This window comes from Phaenicophaeus curvirostris, chromosome 4, assembly GCF_032191515.1.
Source record: "Phaenicophaeus curvirostris isolate KB17595 chromosome 4, BPBGC_Pcur_1.0, whole genome shotgun sequence".
Taxonomy (NCBI): Eukaryota; Metazoa; Chordata; class Aves; order Cuculiformes; family Cuculidae; genus Phaenicophaeus; species Phaenicophaeus curvirostris.
The window spans coordinates 78,301,536-78,315,495 of NC_091395.1; the positions used below are offsets into that span (position 1 = coordinate 78,301,536).

General features: G+C 56.9%; 1 protein-coding gene across 6 annotated transcripts in view; it reads right to left on the reverse strand.

Annotated features, from left to right (window-relative positions):
* Nucleotides 1-13,960, reverse strand: part of DYSF (dysferlin) — a 95,682-nt gene that overhangs the window by 79,419 nt on the left and 2,303 nt on the right. For 3 of the 6 annotated variants that reach the window (XM_069856597.1, XM_069856596.1, XM_069856595.1), the window contains exons 1-9: nt 9,640-9,750; nt 7,251-7,306; nt 6,139-6,230; nt 3,562-3,667; nt 2,789-2,903; nt 2,461-2,657; nt 1,218-1,346; nt 299-361; nt 66-116 (exon numbers count right to left, since the gene is read on the reverse strand). In XM_069856597.1, coding sequence (XP_069712698.1) covers nt 66-116; nt 299-361; nt 1,218-1,346; nt 2,461-2,657; nt 2,789-2,903; nt 3,562-3,667; nt 6,139-6,230; nt 7,251-7,306; nt 9,640-9,733 — 903 coding nt within the window. In that variant the 5' untranslated portion in view covers nt 9,734-9,750. Of the gene's footprint in view, nt 1-65; nt 117-298; nt 362-1,217; nt 1,347-2,460; nt 2,658-2,788; nt 2,904-3,561; nt 3,668-6,138; nt 6,231-7,250; nt 7,307-9,639; nt 9,751-13,960 lie in introns of those variants that run through there. The other 3 variants (XM_069856599.1, XM_069856598.1, XM_069856594.1) reach the window with 1 other exon arrangement.

Sequence of the window (13,960 nt, forward strand, 5' to 3'; positions counted from 1 at the left end):
TAGCATTCACCTCAAAGGTCAGCGTGGTGGAAGATGGAGGGGAAGAGGGGAGAGAGTGGCCTTACCCGGAATTCCCCGATCACTGAGTCCGTCCGGAATGACCGTGAGTCCACAACCTGGGGGTGGAAATGAGGAGAAAGAGGTAATCCCACTCAAACCCCTCCCAGGGTGGAGAACCTCCTTGGGATCCCCTTCTGGGAAGCAAGGGGATGTTCTCCTTGGAAGGAGGCCACGATGATGGCCCCAAGTCTCAGCCTGGACCTCCCGATGGGCAGGGAGGCCATTGACTGCAGCTCACCGTGATGAAGATGGGCAGGTCGAACAACTCAGCTGGTGACTCGAAGACGTTGAAGAAGAAGGTCTGGAGGAAATAGGGGTGATGGGGTGAGGCAGAGACCTGCCCCGACCTCCCCCCAGGGCACATTCAGGCATCCCAGCTTCTCCCAACCCCATGACTAACCCTACCCCATGGTTTAGTAGGCACGGTGGGGTTGATGGTTGGACTAGATGATCTTAGAGGTCTTCTCCAACTTCGATGACTACAAGGTTCTATTAGAATCATGCAATGGTTTAGGCTGGAAAAGACCTCTAAGAACATCAAGTCCAGCCATGAACACACCACCACAGCGCCTATTAAACAATGTCCTGAACATCTACATGGGTTTTGAAGCCCTCAAGGGAGGGAGATTCCACCACTGCCCTGGGCAGCTTCTGCCAGGGCTTCACCACTCTTTCAGTGAAGAAATTTTCCCTAAAATCTGATCTAAACCTCCCCTGGCGCAGCTCGAGGCCATCTCCTCTCATCCCGTTAGTTGTTCCTTGGGAGAAGAGCCCAGCTCCCTCCTCTCCACAACCTCCTCTCAGGGAGTTGCAGAGAGCAATGAGGTCTCCCCTCAGCCTCCTCTTCTCCAGGATAAACCCCCCCAGCTCTCTCAGCCGCTCCTCTTCTTCTCCAGCCCCTTCCCCAGCTTCGTTGCTCTTCTCTGGACTCACTCCAGGTCATCTTGGGAAGGTGACTAGGATGAACCTTCCATGAAGGAATCACTGAATCTCCTGAAGGGATCACTGTGCCTTGCAAATATCTGAGCTTCTCTCCCACCGCAGGAACCCTCACCACATCCCAGCTTCTGGGCTGCGCTGGGATTTCCATCACTCAGGTCTGCAACCCGTGTCACCTCCAAGCCTTTCCTGCCCAGGAGCAGGGAACCTCTCCTCACCTCATCAAAGAAGGGGCTGTTGCCTTTGCGGATCCTCGTCCTCTTGGTCTGCCCGGCAGTTGTCACCTTCACCACGGGCCTGATGTTGACCCCAGGGAGCTGCCGGCCCTCGATGACCCTCACCCTGATCTGGGATGGGATGTAGGACAGGCCGATGGGTCACCAGAATCATAGAGTCATAGAATAACCAGGTTGGAAGAGACCCACCGGATCATGGAGTCCAACCGTCCCCATCAATCACTAACCCATGTCCCTCAGCGCCTCGTCCACCCGGCCCTTAAACCCCTCCAGGGAAGGGGACTCGACCCCCTCCCTGGGCAGCCTCGGACAGGGACCAGTCACCCTTTCTGTAAAGAATTTTTCCCTAACGTCCATCCTGACCCTCCCCTGGTGGAGCTTGAGGCCATTCCCTCTCGTCCTGTCCCCTGTCCCTTGGGAGAAGAGCCCAGCTCCCTCCTCTCCACAACCTCCTCTCAGGGAGTTGCAGAGAGCAATGAGGTCTCCCCTCAGCCTCCTCTTCTCCAGGATAAACCCCCCCAGCTCTCTCAGCCGCTCCTCTTCTTCTCCAGCCCCCTCACCAGCTTCGTTGCTCTTCTCTGGACTCGCTCCAGAGCCTCAACATCCTTCTTGTGGGGAGGGCCCAGCACTGACCCCAGGATTCGAGGAGCGGTCTCACCAGGGCCGAGTCCAGAGGGAGAAGAACCTCCCTGGCCCTGCTGGCCACGCCGGGTCTGATCCAAGCCAAGATGCCCTTGGCCTTCTTGGCCCCCTGGGCCCCTGATGGCTCCTGTTCAACCAACCCCCCCAGGTCCTTCTCCTCCAGGCAGTTTCCAGCCAGACTTCTCCTAGTCTGGAGCTGCTCAGGGTTGTTGTGCCCCAAGGGCAGGACCCACCATTTGGCCTCCTTAACCCTCATCCCGTTGGTCTCAGCCCATGGATCCAGCCTGTTCAGATCCCTCTGGAGAACTTCAAAACCCTCCAGCAGATCCACCTTCCACCCAGCTCAGTGTCACCCCCAAACTTGCTCAGGGTGCCCTCGATGCCTTCATCCAGGTCATTGATAAGGACATTGAACAGGACCCAGCCCTGAGCCCTGGGGACACCACTTGGAACTGGCCTCCAGCTGGAGTTAACGCCAGTTTTGGTCCCACCCTGGGACGGGCACCTCGGGGGGATAAACACCCCCAGAAGGACAGGGTGGTGGGTTCAGGAGAAGATCTCATCCCCACCAGCCTCTCCTCACCTGGAAGTCCTGTGGCTTGTTGGAGAGAGGCTTTTTGGGCGAGCTCCTCCTCCGCTTCAGCCCTTGGACGTGGTGCACAGGGGGCTTGCGGGGCAGGGACGGTGGCTCAGAGCCCGGTGGCCCCAAGGAGGAGGAGGAAGGCTCCGTCTCATCTCCTGTCACCACCTGATCCTCTGTCTCCTCCTCTCCAGCCGTCTCTGCGTGGGACAAGAAAGAGGATGGAGAACAGGAGCAAGGTGGGACCTCAAGGTGAAGGGTTGAGCTTGGCAGGACGTGAAGCTCTGGGGAACGTGTCCCCTCCATGCCACACACGAAGGGTTCTGGTTACCGGTGACCGCATCGGGCTCCGCAGCAGCCGGCGCCGGCTCAGCAGGAGCCGGAGGAGGGAAGATGGGAGCAGCTCCTGGTGGGGGGATGTAGGACACTTGCAGCATGAGGAAAGCCTGGAAGAAAGGAAAACCTAGTAGAAAGCAAATCCCTGTCACACGGGTCTCCTGGGGCCAGAGCTTTGGTGTTGATGCCACCCGTGATGTCAGAGGAGGAAGATCAAGATGGGAAGAAGAGGTGTCCACGGGGATGTGTAGGGTGACCACCTGGTCCCCATGAAACTAGGTGGCATCTCGAGGTGGTTCTGAGCTGGAGCTGGATGCTGCATCCACCAGGAGCAGAGAGGAAGGGGTAGGACATCGGAAAAGCCATCTCTGTCCCATGGGTGCCAACATCTACCCTGCCAAGAGGTTTGACCCATCTCCCACCACAGTGTCCCCAGAAAAGCTCTTCCCAAGCTTCAAGGTGAGGAGAGGGTGCTACTGGGATGGGAGGAGATGAGTCCCACCAGCACAGGGACCAAGGGGCTTCCTGATGACCCCACTCCAGGTCATCGGAAGGTAAAACTCAAAGCCAAGGAGCCCAGGGTGGGACAACTGGTCTTAAACTGGGAGCTGCAGCTGGCAGGAACACTGCTGAAACTGGTCTCCAACTGGGAGATGTTACTGGTAGGGATCTTCCTCAAACCAGTGTCAAACTGGAGCTGCAGCTGGCAGGGACAATGCTCAAACTGGTCTCTAACTAGAAACGTACTGGTCCCACACAAGCACTCACCCCGGTGCTCTGCTTCTTGGTGTCCAGCAAGGGGAGGTTGTAAGAGGCCGCCAGGCTGGGCGAGGAGAGGACATCTCGCAGGGGCACTCGAGCTTCTCCCAGAAACCTGGAGGGGAAGAGCACAGGAAGGACCTGGAGCTGCTGGAGCGAGGCCAGAGGAGGCCACGGAGATGATCCAAGGGCTGGAGAACCTCCCGTAGGAGGCCAGGCTGAGAGAGTTGGGGTTGTTCAGCCTGGAGAAGAGAAGGCTCCAAGGAGACCTTAGAGCAGCTTCCAGTAGGGAAAGGGGCTCCAGGAGAGCTGGGGAGGGACAGGATGGGGGGAATAGTTTTGAGCTGCAAGAGGGGAGATTGAGATGAGATCTTGGGGAGAAATGTTCTCCTGGGAGGGTGGGGAGGCCCTGGCCCAGGTTGCCCAGAGCAGGGGTGGCTGCCCCATCCCTGGAGGGGTTCAAGGCCAGGCTGGAGGGGGCTTGGAGCCCCTGATCCAGTGGGAGGTGTCCCTGCCCACGGCAGGAGTGGAACTGGATGGGCTTTGAGGTCCCTTCCCACCCAACTCATTCCATGATTCAATGATTTCTGAGGGCGACAGCAGCCCAGACGGGGGTGTTAATAACCAGCCACCACTAATTGCTGCCTCTACTCCTTGCAGTGCCCATGGCAGGGGTGGGAGGGGTGCTTTTCTTCCCAAGGGAAGACAATGCAGATGGAGAGGAGACCATCTGATGTCCCTGGTGGAGCTTGAGGCCATTCCCTCTCGTCCTGTCCCCTGTCCCTTGGGAGAAGAGCCCAGCTCCCTCCTCTCCACAACCTCCTCTCAGGGAGTTGCAGAGAGCAATGAGGTCTCCCCTCAGCCTCCTCTTCTCCAGGATAAACCCCCCTCAGCTCTCTCAGCCGCTCCTCTTCTTCTCCAGGCCCCTCCCCAGCTTCGTTGCTCTTCTCTGGACTCGCTCCAGAGCCTCAACATCCTTCTTGTGGGGAGGGGCCAGCACTGACCCCAGGATTCGAGGAGCGGTCTCCCCAGGGCCGAGGCCAGAGGGAGAAGAACCTCCCTGGGTCTCAGTGGAGCAGCTCTCCCCGCCCAGCAGACAACGTCTTCCTGCGCCACGAGCCAGGACCTTTCTCCCCCGCTATTTATAGACACGTGACGCCACCACCGAGCTGGATGGGACCCAATCCCCACCTCCGGCTGAAGAGTCCATCCAGCCTTGGCTCCAGCCTTGGAAACCGGATCCTTCCTGACCGAAGCACGAAAGCACCTTCCCACCCTTCGCTGCCCAAAAATAAATCACTTCCTATCGTTCTTCTCCTGTCTGAGCAGCGACTCTGGCCAGCGGAGCCTTGGGGAGGCCAGAGGGTGCTCAGGAGGCGGCATCACCGGGTGCTTTTGCACCTCATCCTAATGCAGATGCCATGAGGATGGAGATCTCCATCCCGTGCGGAGCGAGGGGCACCAGGAGGTGCCGTGAGGAAGGAAACCACTCCAGAGCGTTTGTTTTGCAAACACCACCCTTCCCAGCTCCATCGTGCTCAGGAAAGGAGCCTGGACGCCGTCGCACACCTTCCTGGCCAAGGGTCCATCACCAGCCAAGGGTCCCATCACCAGCCAAGATCCCATCACTGCCGGCGTTGCTCCCTGGGCAGCTCTGGGCACAAAGGCCCCTTGTGAGCTCCTCAGATGTTAGGTTTGGTCCTTGGCTGTTAAGCAAAGCAGCCAAGAAATGCAGCTCTCGCCTCCCACCACCCCACCCCCACCAGCAGGACCAGGGAGGTCCTCTCTAGATCCTCCCTGCCCTCCAGCCATGGATCCAGCCTGGCCAGGTCCCTCTCTAGATCCTCCCTGCCCTCCATCCATGGATCCAGCCTGGCCAGATCCCTCTCTAGATCCTCCTTGCCCTCCAGCCATGGATCCAGCCTGGCCACATCCCTCTCTAGATCCTCCCTGCCCTCCAGCCATGGATCCAGCCTGGCCAGATCCCTCTCTAGATCCTCCCTGCCCTCCAGCCATGGATCCAGCCTGGCCACATCCCTCTCTAGATCCTCCCTGCCCTCCACCCATGGATCCAGCCTGGCCAGGTCCCTCTCTAGATCCTCCCTGCCCTCCATCCATGGATCCAGCCTGGCCAGATCCCTCTCTAGATCCTCCCTGCCCTCCATCCATGGATCCAGCCTGGCCAGATCCCTCTCTAGATCCTCCCTGCCCTCAAGCAGACCAACACTTCCTTCCCAGCTTGGTGTCATCTACAAAACTACTTGATTCCTTCATCCAGAGCATCAATAACAACCACAGAATCATAGAACAGTTTGGGTTGGAAAGGACCTTAAAGCCCATCCAGTTCCAACCCCACTTCCCACTGGACCGAGAATCATAGAATCAGAGAATCATAGAATCACCAGGTTGGAAGAGACCCACCGGATCATCGAGTCCAACCATTCCTATCAAACACTAAACCATGTTGGTGTTGAACAGAACCAAGAGTCCTCACCACCCCATCCCAGCCCCGTTGTTCAAATCCTTGGGGATGGACGAGCTGGGTGGGAGCAGGGACTCCTGTCCAGCACCCAACGCTTCTCCTACCTGTTTCTCCCCACAGTCTCATGGTCTTTGACGACAACGGTGAGCTCAGTGTTGGGGTCCAAAGGAGTTCCCTTCAGGTCCCACTCGAAGCCCTGGGGAGGTGGAGGAGGAGCCAGGATCAGTGGTTGACTCCAGCACCTTTAAAGGCTCTTGGAGGTGGAGAATCCAACCCCAGGCTCACTTTGCCACGGCAGCTCAAAGCTCAGCACCATTTTCTGGTAGAACCTCAAGAGAAACGTCCCCCAGGCAAAGGTTTCTCCACTCCCCATGGATTAAAAGCGAAGGAGAACACCAGAGGAGCCGGCACGCAGCACCCGAACAGTATGAATTTGTCCACAAAGCCCCTTTTTTCCTTAGTTTAGACCCAAGTTTTCATGGATCAGGGTCAGAAGGAAGAAGGAGCTTAAGAAACCTCCTCCCCTGGGCCCGGCTGATGAGCAAAACACGCTCAGTTTCCCCTCCAGCTGCGATGTTTTTAAACAGCTCGTTTTAACGAGCCCGATAAGATCTTGATGGAAGGGGAAGAGGCTGGAGCAAAGGTCCCTGCCCAGGATCCGCTGCTCCACGGCCAGAGCTGAGGACTTCAGCTCCGAAACTGCTTGGGATGGGGATCATCCTCAAACCCTCTGTGGGGTGGCACCTCTTGGGCTTGGGGTCCCTTGGGCTTGGGGTTCCTCTGAGAGGTGGCATCTCTTGGGCTTGGGCTTCCTCTGTGGGGTGGCACCTCTTGAACTGGGGGTCCCTTGGGCTTGAGGTTCCTCTAAGAGGTGGCACCTCTTGAACTTGGGGTCCCTTGGGCTTGGGGTTCCTCTACGGGTTGGCACCTCTTGGATTAGGGGTCCCTTGGGCTTGAGGTTCCTCTGAGAGGCGGCATCGCTTGAACTTGGGGTTCCTCTGTGGGGTGAAGCCTTTCAGGCTTGGGGTCCCTCTGTGAGGTGGCACCTCTTGAACTTGAGGTTCTTTGGGCTTGGGGTTCCTCTATGGGATGACCACCTCTTGGGCTTAGGGTCCCTCTGTATGGTGGCACCTCTTGAACTTGGGGTCCCTTGCAGGTGAGACCCACACCTTCCTCCACACCTGGTTGCCCCCTGCAGGGATGGGGACGTACTCACCTCGTTCCATACAGGGTTGATGTTGTTCTTGATGACTTTAGTCCTCTTCTTCACCCCTGCAGGGAGCAACGGACGTGGATCAGGCGGGCTTCATGGAACCATGGAATGGTTTGGGTGGGAAGGGACCTCAAACCCATCCAGATCCAACCCTGCCATGGACACCTCCCATTGGATTCCTCCAAGCCCCGTCCAGCCTGGCCTTGAACCCCTCTAGGGATGGGGCAGCTACCACCTCTCTGGGCAACCTGGTCCAGGGCCTCCAACAAGCCTTGCTGGAAACCTCCAGGTGAGTCCTCTCGACGGGCCGTGCCTCAGTTTCCCCAGAAGCAGGGCAGGGAGGAGGTTCCGGCTCTTCCTGAGGAACCCAGGTTCTGGAAGGCCCCACCTCAAGGAGTCCCAATGTTGAGGGGCTCCAACCAAGGAGCCCTGGTATTGGGGGTCTCCATCCCTTCCTGAGGATCCCTGGTTCTGGAGGGTCCAGCCCAAGAAGCTCTGATGTTGGGGGGCTCCAACCCTTCCTGAGGAGTCCTCAGTCTTGTGGGGCTCCAACCAAGGAGCCCCAGTGTTGAGGGGCTCCATCCCTTCCTGAGGAGCCCCGGTTCTGGGGGGTCAAGTCCAAAGAGCAGGAAAGTTGGGGGGCTCCAGCCCTTCCTGAGGAGCTTTGGGATTGGGGGGTCCCAGCCAAGGAGCTCCAATGTTGAGGGGCTCCATCCCTTCCTCAGGAGCCCTGGTTCCCGGGGATCAAGCCCAAGAATCTCTGATGTTGGGGGGCTGCAACTCTTCCCAAGGAATCCCTAATGTTGGGGGGCTCCAACCCTTCCCGAGGATCCCTGGGTCTGGGGGGTCAAGCCCAAAGAGCGCTGAAGTTGGGGGTCTCCATCCCTTCCTGAGGAGCCCTGGGATTGGGAGGCTCCATCCAAGGAGACCCAGTGCTGGGGGGCTGCAGCCCTTCCAAAGATGCCCCAGTTCCAGGGGTCTCCAGGAGCCCCCCAACATCTCCACTCCAAAACCAGTCCAAGTTCCTGGCCGAGGCCACGTCCCCTGCGGGAGGGACCAGGGGGGGAAGAGGAAAAGGAAGAGACGAACAATAGCGGTGACTCAAAGCCCGGGGGACACCGGCCCTGTGGACACGGACGGCGCAGGAGACCCCAAAGCCCTCCCCATCTCCTCCTTAAGTTCTAGGTTTCAGCATCACTAAATCCATCTTCTCCTACTCCAGATTTTAAGATCCAGTTCCAAGCGGGAGTCGGACCGGGACCAGGAGGGAGGCAGAGCTTCCATCACCACCCCTGCACAACATCACCAAGCTGGGAAGATGTCCAACACCCTCGATTTAAATCACACTCCCTGCTCACGCCTCATTTTCCCAGGATGAAGAGCTTTGGAGTCTCCTTGGGATCACGATTTGGCTTTGGGGATGGATGGAGCCCACCTTGGGTGAGCAACCATCACGGGGGTTTGGCCCACAAGAACTTTGGGGATGGATGGAGACCACGTTGGATGAGAACCCATCGTGGGTTTGGCCAATGAGAGCTTTGGAGATGGATGGGTGGGTGGATGGATGGATGGATGGATGGATGGATGGATGGATGGATGGATGGATGGATGGATGGATCCCACCCTGGGTGAGGAACCATCATGAGATGAAGCCACCAGGGGTCCCCAAGGTGGTGGGGCATGAGGACAGCTGGGAGCAGCCCCATTCCCACCCAGGCAGGACAGGAAAAGCCGGAGCAGGAGCCGCTCATCCCTTTCCTTTCCTTATTTTTGGTGCTTTCTAAAAATAGACATTTTTTCCACCACCAAAATAACTGGGACATCCTCCCCACCGGCGCTTTCGAGGTCCAAAGCTGCACGCCCTGTCCAGGATCTCCATCCTCCGGTAAAAAACTTGGATACGGGGTTCTTCATATCCATCTCCCATCGTTAATTAAAACCCTTAATTAGAGCAAAGCCCCAAGAGCCCAAGAGTTGGGGTTCACCACCACCTCAACCCTTTTAGATGACATCACACCGGGTTCCAGCGCTAAATCCCACCCCTAATTCCCACTCTTGGGATAAATCTCTTAGGGAACGGGATCTTCCAGCGCTTCCAAGAGCACCCAAGGGTGCAGCAACCCAGGTCCTGCTCCTCGTTGGGATCCACCAACCCTTTAAGATGCCATGGAAGCTCTAAATCCCATTCCTAGAGTGTGAGAAAAGGAATTTCGCATGGATTTAGGATGAGGATGGAGCTCAGCAAAACCCGGTTTCTCCGGGGCGTCCGGCCAGGACGTACGTCCTGGCCGGACGCCCCGGAGAAACCGGGTTTTGCTGGAAAAGAGTCTCCAAAGCAGCCAAGAACTCAAATCCTGCTCCTCCCAGCTCAAAAAATTTGGGATTCCCTCACCTCGGAAGGTCAAGCTGGCCACGGGATCGCTCTGCTTGTCCCCCTTTTCCAAGTTGGGAAGGTGAGTGGCTCGTTGGAGCAAGCAGCGGAGCATGGTTGGGAGGCACCGAAGCCAAGAAGGGTTGGGCTCCAAGCAGGATGCGGTCCCCTCATCGTCACCTCCTGCCCGGATTCCAAATCCCGGAGGAGGAGGAGAAGGAGGTGGCCGGGAGGGGACGCGGCGGAGAGAGTCGGAATCAAGGGGTGGGAGGAAATCCGCGGGATCCGAGGATGGAAATAAATCACAGGGATCTGGGGATGTGGTGGGATCCAAGGATGGAATAAATCCAAGGGATCTAGGGATGGAATAAATCCAAGGGATCCTGGGATGGGATAAATCACAGGGATCCAGGGATGGGAATAAATCACAGGGATCCAGGGATGGGAATAAATCACAGGGATCCTGGGATGGGAATAAATCAAAGGGATCCAGGGATGCTGGAATCCAGGGACGGAACTAAATCGATGGGATCCAGGGATGGAATAAATCAAAGGGATCCAGGGATGCTGGGATCCAGGGACGAAACTAAATCAAAGGGATCCAGGGATGGAATAAATCACAGGGATGCAGGGATGGGAATAAATCAAAGGGATCCAGAGATGGAAATAAATCAAAGGGATCCGGGGATGGGAAATAAATCCCTGGGATCCAGGGATATCGCAAGCTTCAGGAGTGAAATAAACCAAAAGGATCCAGGGGTGGAAATAAATCATGAGGATCCACAGATGGAAAAAAAATCAAAGAGGTCCAGGGATGGGAATAAATCAAAGGGACCCAGGGATGGGATAAATCACAAGGATCCAGGGATGTGGTGGTATCCAGAGATGGAATAAATCAAAGGGATTCTGGAATGGGATAAATAACAGGGATCTAGGGATAGAAATAAATCAAAGGGATCCAGGGATGCAGTGGGATCCAGGGATGGGAGTAAATCAAAGGGATCCAGGGATAGAAATAAATCACAGGGATCCAGGGAATGAATAGATCAAAGGTCTCTAGGGATGGGATAAATCACAGGGATCCAGGACTGCTGGATCCAGGGATGGAATAAATCAAAGGGATCAGGGATGGGATAAATCACCAAGATCCAGAGATAGAATAAATCACCTGGATCCAGGGATGGAATAAATCACTAGATCCAGGGATACTGGGATGCAGGGATGGAGTAAATCAAAGGGACCCAGGGGTGGAATAAATCACCAGGATCCAGGGATGGAATAAATCAAAGGGATCCAAGGGTGGAAATAAATCACAGGGATACAGGGATGGAATAAATCAAAAGGATCCAGGGATGGGATAAATCAAAGGGATCCAGGGATGGAAATAAATCAGAGGGATGCAGGGATGGGAATAAATCACAGGGATGCAGGGATGCTGCGAGCTCCAGGAAGGGAAGAAATTAAAGGAATCCAGGGATGGGATAGATCAAAGGGACCGAGGGCTGCTGGTATCCAGGGATGGGAATAAATCCCTGGGACCCGGGGATGGAATAAATCACCAGGATCCAGAGACGGAATAAACCACTTGGATCTAGAGATGCTGAGAGCCAAGAGAGGGAATTAATGACTGGGATGCTGGGACCCAGGGATGGAATAAATCCCAGGGATCTGGGGGTGCCGCGAGCTCCAGGGGAGCCCAGGCAGAAGCATCGAGGGCTGCTGGAAGTTGGGGTGACCGAGCCCTTGGAGCCAGGAGAGCTGGGAAGCACACGGACACCCCAGCAGCTCAGCCTGGGGATGAAACCACCAGGGCTCCTGGAGCACCAAGACATGGGAGATGCCACCATGTAGGGGACCCTGGTGACACCGGAGACCCCAGAGCCTCTCACGATAGTGACCACATGGGGTGACCCAAGAAGTCGCTTCCCGCACCCCAAAAATTGTGTCCCCCCCAAAAAATCGCTGCCCCCCAACCTGAAAATCGCTGCCCCCCACCCCTGGAATTGCTGCCCTCACCCCAAAATCGTGGCCCCAAACCAAGAATCGCTGCTCCCACCCCAAAAATCACTGCCCCCACCCCAAAAGTCGCTGCCCCCCAACCTAGAATTGCTGCCCCACCCCAAAAAGTCGCTGTCCCTACCCCAAAAGTCGCTGCCCCCCAACCTAGAATTGTTGCTCCCACCCCAAAAATTGCTGCCGCTCACCCCAAAAGTCGCTGCCCCTCACCCCAGAATCGCTGCCCCTCACCCCAAAAGTTGCTGCCCCCACCCCAAAAGTTGCTGCTCCTCAAGCTAGAATCGTTGCTTCCACCCCAAAAATCACTGTCCCCACCCCAAAATCGCTGCCCCACCCCAAAATCGCTGCCCCCAACCCAAAAGTCGCTGCCCCCCAACCTAGAATTGCTGCCCCCACCCCAAAAATCGCTGCCTCTTAACCTAGAATTGCTGCACCCACCCCAAAAATTGCTGCCCCCAACCCCAAAAGTCGCTGTCCCTACCCCAAAAGTCGCTGCCTCCACACCAAAGGTCGCTGCCCCCTAACCTAAAATTGCTGCCCCCACCCCAAAAATTGCTGCCCCCAACCCAAAAGTCGCTGCCCCCCAACCTAGAATTGCTGCCCTCACCCCAAAATCGTGGCCCCAACCCAAGAATCGCTGCTCCCACCCCAAAAATCGCTGCTCCCGCCCCAAAAATCGCTGCCCCCAATCTAGAATTGCTGCCCCCACCCCAAAATCGTGAGCCCAACCCAAGAATTGCTGCTCCCACCCCAAAAATCGCTGCCCCCACCCCAAAAGACGCTGCCCCAACCCAAAAGACGCTGCCCCAACCCCAAAAGTCGCTGCCCCCCCACCCCAAAAATCACTGCCCCCAACCAAAATCGCTGCCCCCACCCCAAAAGTCGCTGCCCCCCAACCTAGAATTGCTGACCCCACCCCGAAAATCGCTGCCCGCACCCCAAAAGTCGCTGCTCCCACACCAAAAATCGCTGCCCCAATCCCAAAAGTCGCTGCCCCCCAACCTAGAATTGCTGCCCTCACCCCAAAATCGTGGCCCTAACACAAGAATCACTGCTCCCATCCCAAAAATCGCTGCCCCTCACCCCAAAATCGCTGCCCCAACCCAAAAGTCGCTGCCCTCACCCCAAGAGTTGCTGCCCCCCAACCTAGAATTGCTGACCCCACCCCAAAAATCGCTGCCCCCACCCCAAAAGTCGCTGTCCCCACCCCAAATAATCGCTGCCCCCCCAAAACTCTGCTCCCACCCAAAAATCACTGCCCCTAACCAAAATTGCTGCCCCAACCCAAAATCGCTGCCCCCAACCCAAAAATCGCTGCCCCCCCCCCCCCGGAATTGCTGCCCTCACCCCAAAATCATGGCCCCAACCCAAGAATCGCTGCTCCCACCCCAAAAATCGCTGCCCCCCCACACCAAAAATCGTTGCCCTGATCCCAAAAATCACTGCCCCTCACCCCAAAATCGCTGCCCCCACCCCAAAAGTCGCTGCTGCTCAACCTAGAATTGTTGCTCCCACCCCAAAAACTGCTGCCCCCAACCCAAAATCGCTTCCCCCACCCCAAAAGTCGCTGCCCCCCAACCTGGAATTGCTGCCCTCACCCCAAAATCGTGGCCCCAACACAAGAATCGCTGCTCCCGCCCCAAAAGTCGCTGCCCCCGCCCCAAAAATCACTGCTCCTAACCAAAATTGCTGCCCCCACCCCAAAATCGCTGCCCCCACCCCAAAAGTCGCTGCTCCTCAAGCTAGAATCGTTGCTTCCACCCCAAAAATCACTGCCCCTACCCCAAAAGTCGCTGCCCCCCAACCTAGAATTGTTGCTCCCACCCCAAAAATTGCTGCCCCCAACCCAAAATCGCTGCCCCTCAACCCAAAATCGCTGCCCCCAACCCAAAACTCGCTGCCTCTCACCCCAAAATCGCTGCCCCCACCCCAAAAGTCGCTGCTCCTCAACATAGAATTGTTGCTCCCACCCCAAAAACTGCTGCCCCCAACCCAAAATCGCTTCCCCCACCCCAAAAGTCGCTGCCCCCAACCTAGAATTGCTGCCCCCACCCCAAAAATTGCTGCCCCCCACCCCAAATAATCGCTGCCCCCCCAAAACTCTGCTCCCACCTCAAAAATCGTTGCCCCCCTCAAAAAATCGCTGCTCCCACCTCCCCTAGAGTCACTGCCTCCACCCCAAATAATCGCTGACCCCCCCCAGCCAAGTAATTGCTGCCCCCCCCAAATAATCGCTACCCCTCACCCCAAAATCGCTGCCCCCCAGTCCAGAATTGCTCCCCCAACAAATCGCTTCCCCCACCCCAAAAATCGCTGCCCTCCCCCC